The sequence below is a fragment of the Chenopodium album genome, chromosome 6 (assembly GCF_948465745.1).
Source record: "Chenopodium album chromosome 6, dcCheAlbu1.1, whole genome shotgun sequence".
Classification (NCBI taxonomy): domain Eukaryota; kingdom Viridiplantae; phylum Streptophyta; class Magnoliopsida; order Caryophyllales; family Amaranthaceae; genus Chenopodium; species Chenopodium album.
Window position 1 is genome coordinate 1160617 of NC_137839.1, and position 13413 is coordinate 1174029.

The 13413-nt window shown below is 37.6% G+C and overlaps 2 protein-coding genes across 2 annotated transcripts; both read left to right on the forward strand.

Annotated features, from left to right (window-relative positions):
- Nucleotides 1–3: 3 nt before the first annotated feature.
- LOC145635511 (uncharacterized) lies at nt 4–5923 on the forward strand. Its single transcript, XM_081686808.1, has 5 exons — nt 4–578; nt 1657–1760; nt 2091–2267; nt 2524–4382; nt 5588–5923. The coding sequence occupies exons 1-5, from the start codon at nt 400–402 to the stop codon at nt 5735–5737; spliced, it is 2469 nt and encodes an 822-aa protein (XP_081542934.1). The 5' UTR covers nt 4–399; the 3' UTR covers nt 5738–5923.
- Nucleotides 5924–9003: 3080 nt separating this feature from the next.
- LOC145635512 (large ribosomal subunit protein uL18-like) lies at nt 9004–12062 on the forward strand. Its single transcript, XM_081686809.1, has 9 exons — nt 9004–9146; nt 9812–9881; nt 9990–10081; nt 10354–10480; nt 10580–10659; nt 10736–10852; nt 11230–11364; nt 11444–11613; nt 11727–12062. Exons 1-9 carry the CDS (start codon nt 9144–9146, stop codon nt 11839–11841), a joined length of 909 nt encoding a protein of 302 aa, XP_081542935.1. The 5' UTR covers nt 9004–9143; the 3' UTR covers nt 11842–12062.
- The last annotated feature ends 1351 nt before the right edge of the window (nt 12063–13413 follow it).

Sequence of the window (13413 nt, forward strand, 5' to 3'; positions counted from 1 at the left end):
GATTAAAAAAAGGGAAAAATTGAGAGAGCGTTTACAACGACAATAATTCTAGTGGCGTCTCAAAGCTTGATCATTTTGTCTCTCTCTTTCATTCTCTCTCCTCAATTGCGCCAAATAGTAGCAGAAACCGGAAAATAAATCATTGACAAGATCTCTCTATATCTTTCTGATCCTCTCAACTCTAACCCCAACTCTTTTCTCTTTCTATAACCAAATCTTTCCCTAATTTCTTCTTCATAATCTTATTGAAATTTCCCCCCTTTTAAACATTTTTTGATTTATTTTATTAATTTCTTCCTACCCATTTCATTATCTCTCAGAAAAATTCAATCTTTACTGTTTTTATTGATTGATATGAGCTATTGTGCAATTGGGTCGGAGTGATTTCGCCGGAAAATCATGCCTCCGGCGGTAAATTTGATGGAAATGGCGGAATCGTTGCCGTGTTTTTCTTCAATGGAGTCGCGGTTTCCTGATCTTAGAAGTGTTCGATGGCGTATAAATCTTGGGGTTCTTCCCTCTTCTTCTTCCTCCTCCATTGATGATCTTCGCCGTGTCTCCGCTGATTCACGCCGTCGGTAATTTCCTCTGTCCAATTAGCTTGCTTACTTGTTAATTAATTCTAATCTGGGAAAGATTAATTTAGGGTTCATGTTGTTGTCATCGGTTTTATGAATTGGGTTTTGGTTTTTAGATGATTTGGTTTCTGGGTTTTAAGTTCTGTTTGCTTATTTGCTTGATTGTATTTTGTTAATGAAATTCCAACAAATTTCATTAATTAATTAAAATTTTGGCCTTATTGTTAGTTACATAATTGAGCTTACCTGAATTCATTTTTTTTGTAATTTTATAAGGAGATATGTATTGTTGTATTAATCATTAGATTCACAACATACTTTTATGTTCTCCATAGTTTACAGTTTGAAAGAAAATCATGTAGTTTTTTTGGGGGGGTGGGGGAAGAGGGTGAATTTGTGGTATTTGGTCATTTTTAGTGTTTTACTCTCGGGTGAATTTTAATTGTTTGCAAGGACATTCAACATTGATTTCGCTTGTGTTTTTCGATGATTTAGCTGATGTTGGATACGGTACATTCTTATTACTTGTAACTGAAGGATACATGTTATAATGTGTAATTTGTTCGTTGATATCTTGTGGATTTACTCTTAATTGCTTAAGTTGAATCGTTTTCACGGCATAATGGCATATAATGCTGTTTCATCGACCTTGTAGTAAAAACCTGACATTTCATGTACTTAATTATCAATTTTAGCTGAAGTATTCCCAATGGAGCAATTATAGAATGTAATTGAGTAAGCTCTTTGAGTTTATTCGAAAGACTTAAAATATTCAGAGATGAATTTGTATGGTGTAGAGACTTTCCAACCACCCAAGTAAAAAATGCATACTAAAAGTACAGAGATAAGTTGACTTAGATAAGGCGCCACTTTAAGAGTTTAAGTATACCAAATTCATTAACTCAATATTCAATTTGATACCCTACTTGATTTGCTTTGGTAACGCACTGTAATTCATCTAGTAAAAACTTGACAAATCATTTTTTCAAATTTTTTTATTTACAAACCTGTGATTGCCTTCTTGAAATAACCTAGATTTGTTTCTTGTTCTGAAGTGAAGTAATTTTTTTTTCCACAGGTATGCTGCCTTAAGGAGGCGCCTCCTTGTTGATCCACATGTAACCAAATTTAGTGACAATTCTTCAGATCTAGTTGTAGATAACCCACTGTCCCAAAATCCTGGTGAGCTTTATTTTATGCATTTTGATCAGATTTATATAATATATACTGTACCTTGGGCTTGTTGCTTCGAATCCTTCTCTATATCTCGTTAATTTTTCATATTATCATGTATCTGTATCAGACACTCTACATTCCAATAGTGATACCTAACATTTCCATTTTCATCTAGACACCTCACTTATCATGAATTGGATAATTTGTAGAGAAAAGTGATAATAAGAAAGGAGAAAAATTATAGAAAAAGTTTGCTGTGTATGCTCAAGTACTCATAGAAAGGGGAAAAATGATAGCGGAATTTTTTAGTTGTAATTGTGCTGTTTATTTGTGCAGATAGCACATGGGGTCGCTTTTTTCGAAATGCAGAGTTGGAACAAATGGTTGACAAAGATTTATCTCGTTTGTACCCTGAGCATGGTAGTTATTTCCAGACACCAGGATGTCAAGGCTTGTTGAGGCGGATTTTATTGTTGTGGTGCCTTCGACATCCAGAATGTGGTTATAGACAAGGTAGAGTGCTGCTTTGATTAGTAGTAAGGTTGTTTTGGATGGCGAGACTTGGATTGTTGTAAAAGTTAACGTACTGTGATAATGAGTCGTCTTTTTATCTCCTTGATAATATAATTTTTTGCATCCAGGAATCAGAACTCATGGAGTCATAACCCACGAATTTCTTGATTTAGTGGATGTTAACTATGATCACATAGGAATCAATAATTCTCCTCTGGCTTCTAATTCTTTTTTTTTGGCTGTGCTCCAATTGTAGGGATGCATGAACTATTGGCTCCTTTATTATATGTACTTCATGCTGATATTCAGCATCTTAATGAAGTTCGACAAATTTATGAAGAGCACTTTGTAGACAAATTTGACGAGGTTTTGTTGCATGAAACTCATGATTTCAATTTCAAGATATCTGTGAATAGTCTAGAAGATGATGCTAGCCCTCAAGAAAGACCCAGGAAACATACAAGTTTTTCTGAACTTGATGCCAGTGTACAAATCATTGTTCAGCTAAGTGATCCTTACGGGGCAGAGGGTGAGCTTGGCATTTTGTTATCTGAAAAGTTTATGGAACATGATGCATACTGTATGTTTGATGCTTTGATGAGCGGAGCAGGTGGTGCTGTAGCCATGGCTGAGTTTTTCTCCCATCCACCAGCAAATGCCACCCAAACTGGCTTACCCCCAGTCATTGAAGCTTCGTTGGCACTTTACCACTTGCTTTCCATTGTTGATTCCTCACTGTACAATCACCTTGCTGAACTAGGTGTTGAACCTCAATACTTTGCTCTTCGTTGGTTACGTGTTCTATTTGGCCGTGAGTTTTCTCTTGAGAACCTGCTGGTTATCTGGGATGAGATGTTTTCATATGATAACAGTGCATCTGGTACAGCTCCAGCAAATGATCCTGGGGTCTTGAACTCCCCCAGGGGAGCGTTTATCTCTGCCATGGCTGTTGCCATGATGCTCAATGTGAGATCTTCTCTGCTTGCCACTGAATATGTCACTTCGTGCCTTCAAAGATTACTCAATTTCCCAAAAAACGTAGACCTGGAGAAATTGATAGGAAAAGCAAAATCTTTGGTGGCACTTGCTCTAGCTGCTAATGTTCCTTCACATTCTACTCCAGTGATTGGGCTTGGCCCCCTTGGCCCCCAGAGCAAGCAAATGGCAGTGAAAGGTCATGCACATAGCCTTTCATTTGATTCACGTGGTCCAGGAACACCTGTGAGTCTTGTACCTGAGACATATTGGGAAGAGAAATGGAGAGTTGCACAGGAGGTTGAAGAAACTAAGAAGGAAACTTCTGCCAAAAAGGTATCATCTCAGAAGAAAGGTTGGACAGAGAAGATCAAATCAAAATTATCTAGAACGGAATCTGACCCATCTCCATCAAAAAAAGAAAGTAGACAGAAGGATAAAAGACCAGCTGTCAGAAGAAGTCTGCTTGAAGATTTGTCCCAGCAGCTGAACTTTGGGGAAGATTCTGAAGAAACCGATCATGATAAATTTTCTTGTCTTGAGGACCCCCCTTATATTGAGTCTGATGTATACGTTCAAGATGCTGAGCATGAAAACGATGCTTACTCTGGCGAGAGATGTTCTGGCCTGAGTGTTGCCAGTGAAGAGCATTCTCCCGCCTTTTCAGAGCCACTGAGTCCTGCTGAAAATGACTCTGAGAAGAGCAGTATTGGTTCACATATATCCCATGATTCAATTGATGGCGAAACCCATGACTCTTCTTCGTTTCAATCCACTGCAGAAGAGTCACTGCTACCAATTTCTGATGCTCCGGATGCAAATGCTGATGGAGTGTTTGGTTCTGATAGTAGCTCAAAAGAAATATCAACAGCAGCTTCAAAGGAACGAAAAGGTTTATCTGGGAAGTTTCAGTGGTTCTGGAAGTTTGGGCGCCAATCCTTTGGTGAGGGGACTTCTGATAAAAGGCCTGAGGTTGAGGATGTAAAATCATCTGATGGAGGAAGTCTTAAGGTGAATAAACCAGGATCTTCTGTTGACGAGGCAAATTACAGCCTTGCGAATATAAAATCAGATGGCTGTGACCAGAAAATGTTATGTGCGTTGAGGAACCTTGGCCAATCTATGCTGGAAAATATTCAGGTATTGCTCAAAGTTGAACCTATTGACTTTATTATTTTGCTCCCTTCAATGATCAGATTTAGGTGTTTGCTTTCAAATAAAATACATAGTAGCTATAATTGTTTTTTGCATTTTTATAAATGAAACATTACTACATGAGAACCATGCTCTATTGTGTAAATGTAAAACCAGAGTTGAGCAAATTGATTGTTTATCTATAATCCTCTAAAATTAGCATGACTTGCTGACAAGTGACAACTATATGGTCTAGCAACCTTTGTAAGCGAACTAGAATAAAAATAAAGGGGTGCTTCCGAATAACCCATGTACCCCATCAAATCATCAATGATAGACTCTAGAGCATTCTACTCCCCACCCATTCTTTTCCTTGAGGTAGTTTTGCAGTAAAGATTAAAAAAAAGGTTAAATCCTGGAGATTGTCTAATAGCTAATCCCCCCCTCCCCCCGGTTTTTTGTCTTTCAACACCAAAGTGATGCAATGTAGGCCATTGATTGTTTAGCTATGACTTTGATCTCAATGTACGCGTGCTTGTGTGGCTATTATTGTTGGTCTTCGGCCACTGTGGACTATTTTGGTATGTAATAGAGAATTTGTCTGAGCTTCTATCATTGGCAGAGAATGGAGTTTATATCCCTGCTTAAAAACCTCATGCCTTTAGGTGGTCCATTGTTAGGTCTAAAGATTTTAAACCAACTTCAATTTTTGTACACTCTACTTTTTTTGCTTTCTAGCTCGATGATTTAGTAAAAAGGTTTGTGGCGTTGTGATACTACAACTCAATGTTGATCTCTTCGATCAATCCCCCCTTTTGCTGTCTCTTAGTGTTTCCCATCTACTGGTATAAATTTGATTTCTTCGGGAGTTCAAGTTTTTAGGTGGTCCAAATCCTCCTTTTGGTAAGACCATGATGTAGATTGTAGAAACTAGAAAGCAGCTGTTACTAAGGCAGTTTATGCAATTTTACGTTAGATAAGCCATCTATGGGGACATTGTCCAGTGGGGATGGGTAAATATGAAATGCTTAGCATTATGCTCTACGAGTACTAATTAGAGAAAATCCATTGTTCATGTCTGGAGATTACATACTAGCATTTTAATTGATGGGCATATCTTGTGGAAGCTGAAGAACTCTGTCTGACAGATGATCTTCTATTTATTTTGCGTCTTGCACTGTTGATTAATGATCATGCGATTTGTGTGGCAGGTAATCGAGTCCACATTCCAGCAAGAAAAAGGTCAAGCTGGCTCATTAGATAGCCTTTCTAAACATGCCCTTGTTGAGAAAGGGCAAGTAACTGCAATAACTGCTCTTAAGGAGCTTCGGAATATCAGCAACCTTCTGCGGGAGATGTGAGGCTGGTTCAACTTCTCTGTCACCTGTATATAATATTGATTTTGTAGCTAAATGCTTCTACATGTATACAAAGAATAAAGAGAAATTCTATATTAGCTCAGCTTTAGTAGATTGAATTATCTGAGAGCCTGAAGAGCAATTTGTAAATGAGAAATGCCATTTGTTTCTTTGAATCCATTCTGGATATCCGATTTTGTCCATTAATTGCAAAGACTTATCCTAGTCTTGGGCATTCTTTGCATACATGTGAAACACGGTTATTTACTATGCATGTTCAATACTTCGGCCTTCGGGCTTCTTGAAATATTGCAGGAATACTCTCTGCAGGTGAGTGTGTTGATTGCAGGTTTGCTATTCTCAGGCTGATGATAAATGTGCTGAATTGTTACAAGGGCATGGGCATTCAAAGGTATATTGTCCAAAAGCGCTAAATACAAGTTTCTCTTATTGATTAACAAGTTTCTCTTATTGATTAACAAGTTTGTGGCTCAAGAGGGTAAATTTGTAATATAACCAATAAGTTAGGGCTAATAGTGTAATTTTGTTTGAGTGTGGAAGAAGGGTAGAACTTCAGTAGAGATATCACGGCTTCAACGGAGGAGGAAGAAGCTTCTATGGAGTGCTCAAAGCTCCAGAATAGCTTCAATGGAGGAGGGCGATAACCCTACCATTTAGGGCCCGCCTGGATTGCCAGTAAAAGGAGATTTTTTTATTTGCCTGGATGGGGAGTAATATTTTAAGAGGGTAGTATATTCTTCTAAAAATGGGGGTAAAAATTACCCAGGCCCCCCTAGAGTAATTTATTTCCCCTGACAACTACTCCTCTCTCTTCCATCTCTCTCCTCTTTCTCTTCCATCACCTCAACCTTCCGCCGGCACCCACTGCCAAGGCTTATCACCGACTAATGCTACTATCTCCCTTCTATCACCGTCGTTTCTTTTCGCCATCATCTTCACTGTACTCCATTTTTGTTTGAGCAAGGTAAGCTAAATTTAATTCATTTGAGCTCAAAATTGACCAATAATTTCAGATCGACAACCTTCACACTCAAATTTGACCATAAAAGAGTTGAATTATACCTTCATTAAGTATTTTTGATGAATTATTTCTTTGTTTCGCCTCACCTTTTTTAGATCTGTTGTATTATTTTTGATAAGCAGGGCATTAATAGTAGTTTGCCAAAGGAATTGGGTTTATAAGGTGGTTGATGTGGTGGCCTGTCCAATGTTGTAGCTCTATTTTAAGCTTGGCTTGCCATGGAGGATGAAGTGAATGAAAGTTTTGCTTTTACCAAGTAAAGATGCTAAACTCTTGAAAAAGTAATATCACCCCCTAACAAATCCCTACTTTTTGCTCCATTGATTTTTACTCCCTTAATTACTTCATGGAATCCAGGCGGGCCCTTAGGGTTAGCCATGCCATGTAAATATGGCTTTGGGTTGTAGATCATGGGCTTGGCCACGGGCCTAAGACCTTCTCGAGCCCAACCCAATATCCATGGGTCATGTTGGGCCAAGTTGGCTTGAAATTGCAAAAAACGGCCCAAGCATAGCCCATGTGCTTGCCCATGATAACGCCCATTGGCCCATGGGTTTTCCTTATTGAATCCAATTTTTATTACACTGATGGTTGATCATATAACTTGCTTTGTTATTATTATTGTTTTAAAAATAAAATTAATTTATAAATAAAAGTTATACGACATCTAAAAAGAGATTTAGATCTAACAAATACATCATAATTGAATCAAATAAAAACATTATGTAAGCAAAGCTACGATCGTTGTTGCAAATCGTACATTCTTCATACCCTCTTTCTTATCGCTGTGGTTTTCAACCTTTTTCAGCGAGGGGGTCTATCGATCTGTTTATAGATGTGCAGAAAATTTCCGTCTAATTCGTTAAATTGTAATCGAAATATTAACCTCTTTTTCAATCCTGCACAACATTTTACCAATGAAACAACTTTATAGCAATACATGAAATAAAAAGGCAAATCCTCCCTAAAAAAAGAGAGAAGAAAAACTTGGTCTTTCAAATGAGCCAATTCCTCTTAAAAAAGAAGAAAAACCATGTCTTTCGAGAGAGAAATGTTCCTCGTAAAAGATGAAGAGTTATTATAAATATAAAACAAGATAAAAAAAACACACAACTGAGGCTTTCCACCAGCAATACCGATGGAAGCCCCTCCAAAATTCAACAACGGATGCTAGGGTTTTAGAGAGAGGAAATAGAGGCTAGGGGTTTTTTTTTTTTTTCTTTTCTGCGCAACCTATTTGTTTTTTGCTTTGTTATTTTTCGTTTTGCTTATTTAATATAGTTAGTTTAATATTTTTAATATTTGTATTAGTATTTTTTTGTTGTATAATGATGACGGGCAGTCCTATGGGCCTATTTACGAGTTGGGCCTAGTGGACTTCCAAGAGTTTTCTCGTGCTTCTATGGGCCATGGGTCGTGCTCTGCCTACGTTCCCAATTTCTAGACCTAGGCATGGCCCATGGTCCAACACGAATAGCATCTAGTCGGGCAACAATGGCCCTGTATAGACTTTTTGGGACTAGTTCGACCCCCGTTTGGGTTGGTGGTTGGCTACTAAAGATGGCTCTATGCCGTGTTAGGTCGTGCCTCGTGCCACACCCTTGTGATTTGGGATTAGTTAGGCCCAACCCATGGCTTGGCCCACGAGTTCGTGTCGGGCTGGAATTATCAAAAGGTTGGCCCGTGCAAAGCCTAGGACCACATGCTATCGCGTCGGGCTTGCATGCTTAAGCACAATTACGTTGATTTTAGTGTGTTTTATCGTGCTGGGCCCGATCGTGTCGTGCCTTATCGTGCTTCTCCCAAATAAAGGCGGTCTCAACTCGACCCACGACCTACACACATAGTATCATGCGGTGCGATGCCGTGTTTTTTTTATGTTGGGTCGTACCTAGTGCCTTTTATATTAGCTAGCCTAGCACATTGCCATCTTAAGTATTCGTGAGATCATTCTCCATCAGGCGTTAACGTTAATAGGTTGCTAGCAAAAATTGTAGTCTCCAGGATCAAGTATTACTCGATTTTGTGGTCAAGTCGGGTGCTATTTTTGCTAAAATAAGTGCAAATAAAGTGAACTAAACATGCTCCTATAATATTCTCCGAACTAAGTAAAAATAAGCTAGTACCTAAGCTAAGCCTAGTAACCAAACCAAGAGTTTATTTAGGTACAAAATCCGAACCTAAAAGTGGAAGGAAGTAATAAAAGCCCTTAAAACCCTAGAACAAATCTAGGCCGTTGATCTAACGATCTTCATGAAACCCTAGGGTTTTTATCGTCCTCATTCTTCATAAACTCGCAGTCTACACTCTGCTGCTCTTTCGCGCTTCTCTCTCCTCCTTTCTCTCTCCTCAGCTGCTGTCGCAACAATGGTGAGCTTCACTCTCTTTCTCTCTCCTCTCTGTTACTGTCGATCTTCATCTCTCTTCGTTGTTCTGTTCGTTATGGTTTGAACTTTTTTGTGTATTTGATGAACTTTGATTTGATTTTCATTGAAATGATTGATTTGCTTTGGGTTTCATTTCTTCCCCTTTTTTTGGTTTTTGATTAATTGTTGAAATGGATTGATTGGTCTCAGATGGGTTGTTTTCCCTAGAAAAATTGAATCTTTTTTGAAGTTATTTGATTTACTGTGGAAATGTATTGTGTTTTAGGTTATTTAGGGTTTAATTGCGTTTTTAATTTGTAAGTTAATTTATTTATGTCGGGGATGTATTGGCTGATATGAAGTTTTGTAATTGAGAAAAGGGTTAATTTTAATTGTAATTGTGCTGAGCTTTCATCATAGATGTGTTAATCTTTAATTGGGTATTATTGATAATCGAGAGTATTGGGTGAAATGCAAATCATGAAAGTGGTGCCATTTATATGGTTTAGCAATGTATTAAGCCTGAACAATGAGCATTTACTGTTAAATCACTGTTATGGTAGTTTAGATTTTGTGGGTTGTATAGAATGTAGTATGAAAGTTGATTGGTAGATAGTTATATGATTTATGGTTCAGCTTTGCTGATGATATAGTTTCCATGTGTTGCAGGCCTTTGTGAAGGCTCAAAAAACAAGGGCTTACTTCAAGCGTTACCAAGTAAAGTTCAAGAGAAGAAGAGGTCAGTCATCTATGAGTTTTAGTTTTGCATTTAGTTGTTGGAACCGTTTAGCAGTCTTATTGATTGTTTTTTCTTAACCTTAATTTTTCTCCATTTATGTATTAATAGAGGGAAAGACCGATTACCGTGCCAGGAATCGATTGATCAACCAGGACAAGAACAAGTACAACACTCCTAAGTACCGTTTTGTTGTGCGATTTGTATCCTTCGCTAATCTAATATATTAGATTAACTCTACTACACTGAATTATCAGTTTTCACATTTGTTAGTTAATTTGATTTCATCTTTCACTTGCTTTGAAAAACTAATGCTCTTTACAACTTTATGTCTTTTTATATACATGATCTGCTGTATGTTTCAGCAATCATACATTTTTCTAATTTTTACCCGAGAACTTAATTTGAAATGATTACATATATCAGCTATATCATGATATCCATTTTTGTAGTTCTGCCTTAACATGTAATGCAGACTAACAAAGATGTAACTGCACAAATTATATCTGCAAGCATTGCTGGTGATATTGTTCTTGCTTCAGCCTATGCTCATGAGCTTCCCCGCTATGGGCTTGAAGTTGGTCTTACTAACTATGCTGCTGGTAAATTTCGTTTTGTGCCTTGTGATCCATATTTGTTTAAATGCCTTATGCTGATCCCCTGTTAGCAAATGTTTATGTCATTTTTAATTGGCTTTTCAGCTTACTGTACTGGACTTCTTCTTGCAAGAAGAGTCTTGAAGATGCTTGAGATGGACCAGGAATATGAAGGCAATGTTGAGGTAGATAAAGGATCTGATCTTGTGATTAGTCTGAATATGCATAACCCTTCTAGTCTCTGATGAGTTTGTTTGTCAGGCAACTGGTGAGGACTATTCTGTTGAACCTGCTGAAACTAGGAGGCCTTTCCGTGCTCTTCTTGATGTTGGTCTTATTAGGACAACTACCGGAAATAGAGTTTTTGGTGCTCTTAAGGTATAGTTTTTATTCTCTTCTTATGTGAGTGGTTGGAAGGTGCCTGGAATACCCATTGTTGTATTGTAAATGTTTTCTGATGTCTCTAATCCTGATTAGTCTTAACCTAGGGTGTTTTGTCCATTTGATCATGTGAGTAACTTTATTTGCTAATCAGTGAAATTTTAGTGATGGTGCGTTGATGTCTTTTGTTCAAATTTGTTTAGGTTTAATGCTATTTACTTGTACGGTAGACCAATTGAATTTCTCAAATAAATTGATACATTCTCTTCACAGTGTGGCTGCTGCTTCGCAAGTTCTGATTTTGACAAGTATCAGTGCATAGTGTTTGAAGAACATTGATAAACCTTGTTTGACCAATGCTATTTATTTTACAGGGAGCACTAGATGGTGGTTTGGACATTCCACACAGTGACAAGAGGTTTGCTGGTTTTGCAAAAGACGGCAAACAACTTGATGCTGACGTCCACCGCAAGTACATCTATGGTGGACACGTTGCTACTTACATGAAGGTAATGATTGAGATTCAGTGTTCTATTATTATTGCTTCTGACTCTTCTGTGGCACTAACTCTGATGTTTAATGTTATAGACTCTCATGGAGGATGAGCCTGAGAAATACCAGTCTCATTTCAGTCAATACATCAAGAGAGGGATTGAGGCTGATAATTTAGAGGCTCTGTACAAGAAGGTTCATGCTGCCATCCGCGCTGATCCTAGTGCCAAGAAGTCTGGCAAGCAGCCACCAAAGGAGCACAAGAGGTGAGCGTTGCTGGAGTGATCAATTATTTTGTTATTTTTTTATTTCTTTCCCTTGGCATGCGGACTTCACTACATGTGTATTATTATTAACTTGAATAATATTTTTGCTTCAGGTACAACTTGAAGAAGCTGACATATGACGAGAGGAAGGCTAGCTTAATCAAGAGATTGAATGCCCTAAATGCTGCTGCTGGTGCTGACGATGATGAAGAGTCAGATGAAGAATGAAAATCCCATCAGCAGGCTTATTAGGCAATGAGTTTTTGTTTCATGCAGTTCAACTTAGAAACATTAAGTTTTGTTGGGTTCACTTACATTGGCATTTTTGCAGGATCATGAACTTGTTAGATCTTATGAAAAGTTTAAGTAATGACAGAATGGTACTTCAGTTATTTGCCCTTCTTTTCACTGAGATTTTCTTGATGTTTGATCAAATTATAGTTTTGGTGCATGTGATGGGTTTCTGCTTCTTAATGTGTTGCTCACTTGTTAATGTTGAATTGTTTGCTTCTTTGTTAATTTGTGTCTTTGATAAATTGAAACACGGGCAGAAAAATTTAGATTACAGAGTAAATTGACATTGTATGCTTTAAAAAATACAAAGATAAATAATACAAGTAAAAGATTACGTGCTGTTTAGTTGGTCTATTTCAGAATGATTTTACAAGCTTGGTTAATTTTGTATGTGATGAAGTATATGAACAAGTGGTAAGCCACCTTATTGTTATCTAAGGGCCTGTTTTCATACGTTTATTTTTAGTTCACCTTAGTTTCTAATTTCCTTCTGGGCTTGCCCCAATTTATCTCCTAGATAAACATTTGATGTTTATCAAGAGGTATATCTGTAATTTTCTATATAAAATGAAGGACATTTTTTAAAATTGCACTATAATTCATCTTCTTCCTCAACGTTACTTCACGCACATCCAAGGATCTCTTCTTCCTCCTTCACCCACCTCCATTACAAGCATCTTTTTCTTCCTTCGACACCTTCATCTTCTTCTTCAAGCTATGTCAATGACTTCTCCGACACTGACATCATCATTTTCGACGGCTTTGCCGCCGAATTAAACGAAAACTCTAATTAAAAGGGGAGGAATATAGGGTATGGTTAACCCTTAGAGGGTAGGTGAGCTTTACTCCTCCATTGAAGCTAAGCTTTTTATTCTGGGATTGCTTTTGAGAACTCACGTGAAATGTGGCAGTAAACTAATTATTTTTATTTTTGCACAAATATCAAAGCAATTTAATTACCCAATTGCCACTAGATAAACATTGTTTGTTTATCTAGGAGATAAACTTGAATTTTCTCTTTCCTTCCCTTATAAAATATTCGCTTAGTTCAATTCAGCTGATTTCAATCTATTAGAACAGGCCCTAATATGATCGTGTTAGAACAATCGGGACTTGGGATATTTAGATTTTGTAAACAGATTAGTGTGTTTAATTATTTGATTAGCGATTCTTGAATTGTTGCCTGATTGTAAAATTGTGGTGAAATTTGTTAGTGCGCCCTCTGTCCCTGGTCACAACTCACAAAGTCACAATGTGTCTGGCCAACTACCATAGGTTACCCGATTATTCCGTGAATAATGCTATAGGGTTTACTCATATTATATTATAGGGTAACTTAGTAATATAAGGTTTATTTGTTACTCCATCCGTTCCTTAATTAGATTCCTACTTTTATCATTTATTCCTCACATAATAGAGAGAAGTAGAGCTGTCAATTCAGGTAAACGGGTCGGGTTTGGGTCGAGTAAGAGTTGGTCAGTTCAACTCGGGTCGGGTCAATTCAGA

Bases quoted from the DNA above. Each gene is read 5' to 3' on its own strand.
- LOC145635511 (XM_081686808.1), top strand. From the start codon at position 400: ATGCCTCCGGCGGTAAATTTGATGGAAATGGCGGAATCGTTGCCGTGT. The intron at 1,761-2,090 runs GTGAGCTTTATT...TTATTTGTGCAG, and splicing joins CCCACTGTCCCAAAATCCTG to ATAGCACATGGGGTCGCTTT. The intron at 4,383-5,587 runs GTATTGCTCAAA...TTTGTGTGGCAG, and splicing joins CTATGCTGGAAAATATTCAG to GTAATCGAGTCCACATTCCA.
- LOC145635512 (XM_081686809.1), top strand. The intron at 10,481-10,579 runs GTAAATTTCGTT...TTGGCTTTTCAG, and splicing joins TCTTACTAACTATGCTGCTG to CTTACTGTACTGGACTTCTT. The intron at 10,660-10,735 runs GTAGATAAAGGA...TTTGTTTGTCAG, and splicing joins AATATGAAGGCAATGTTGAG to GCAACTGGTGAGGACTATTC.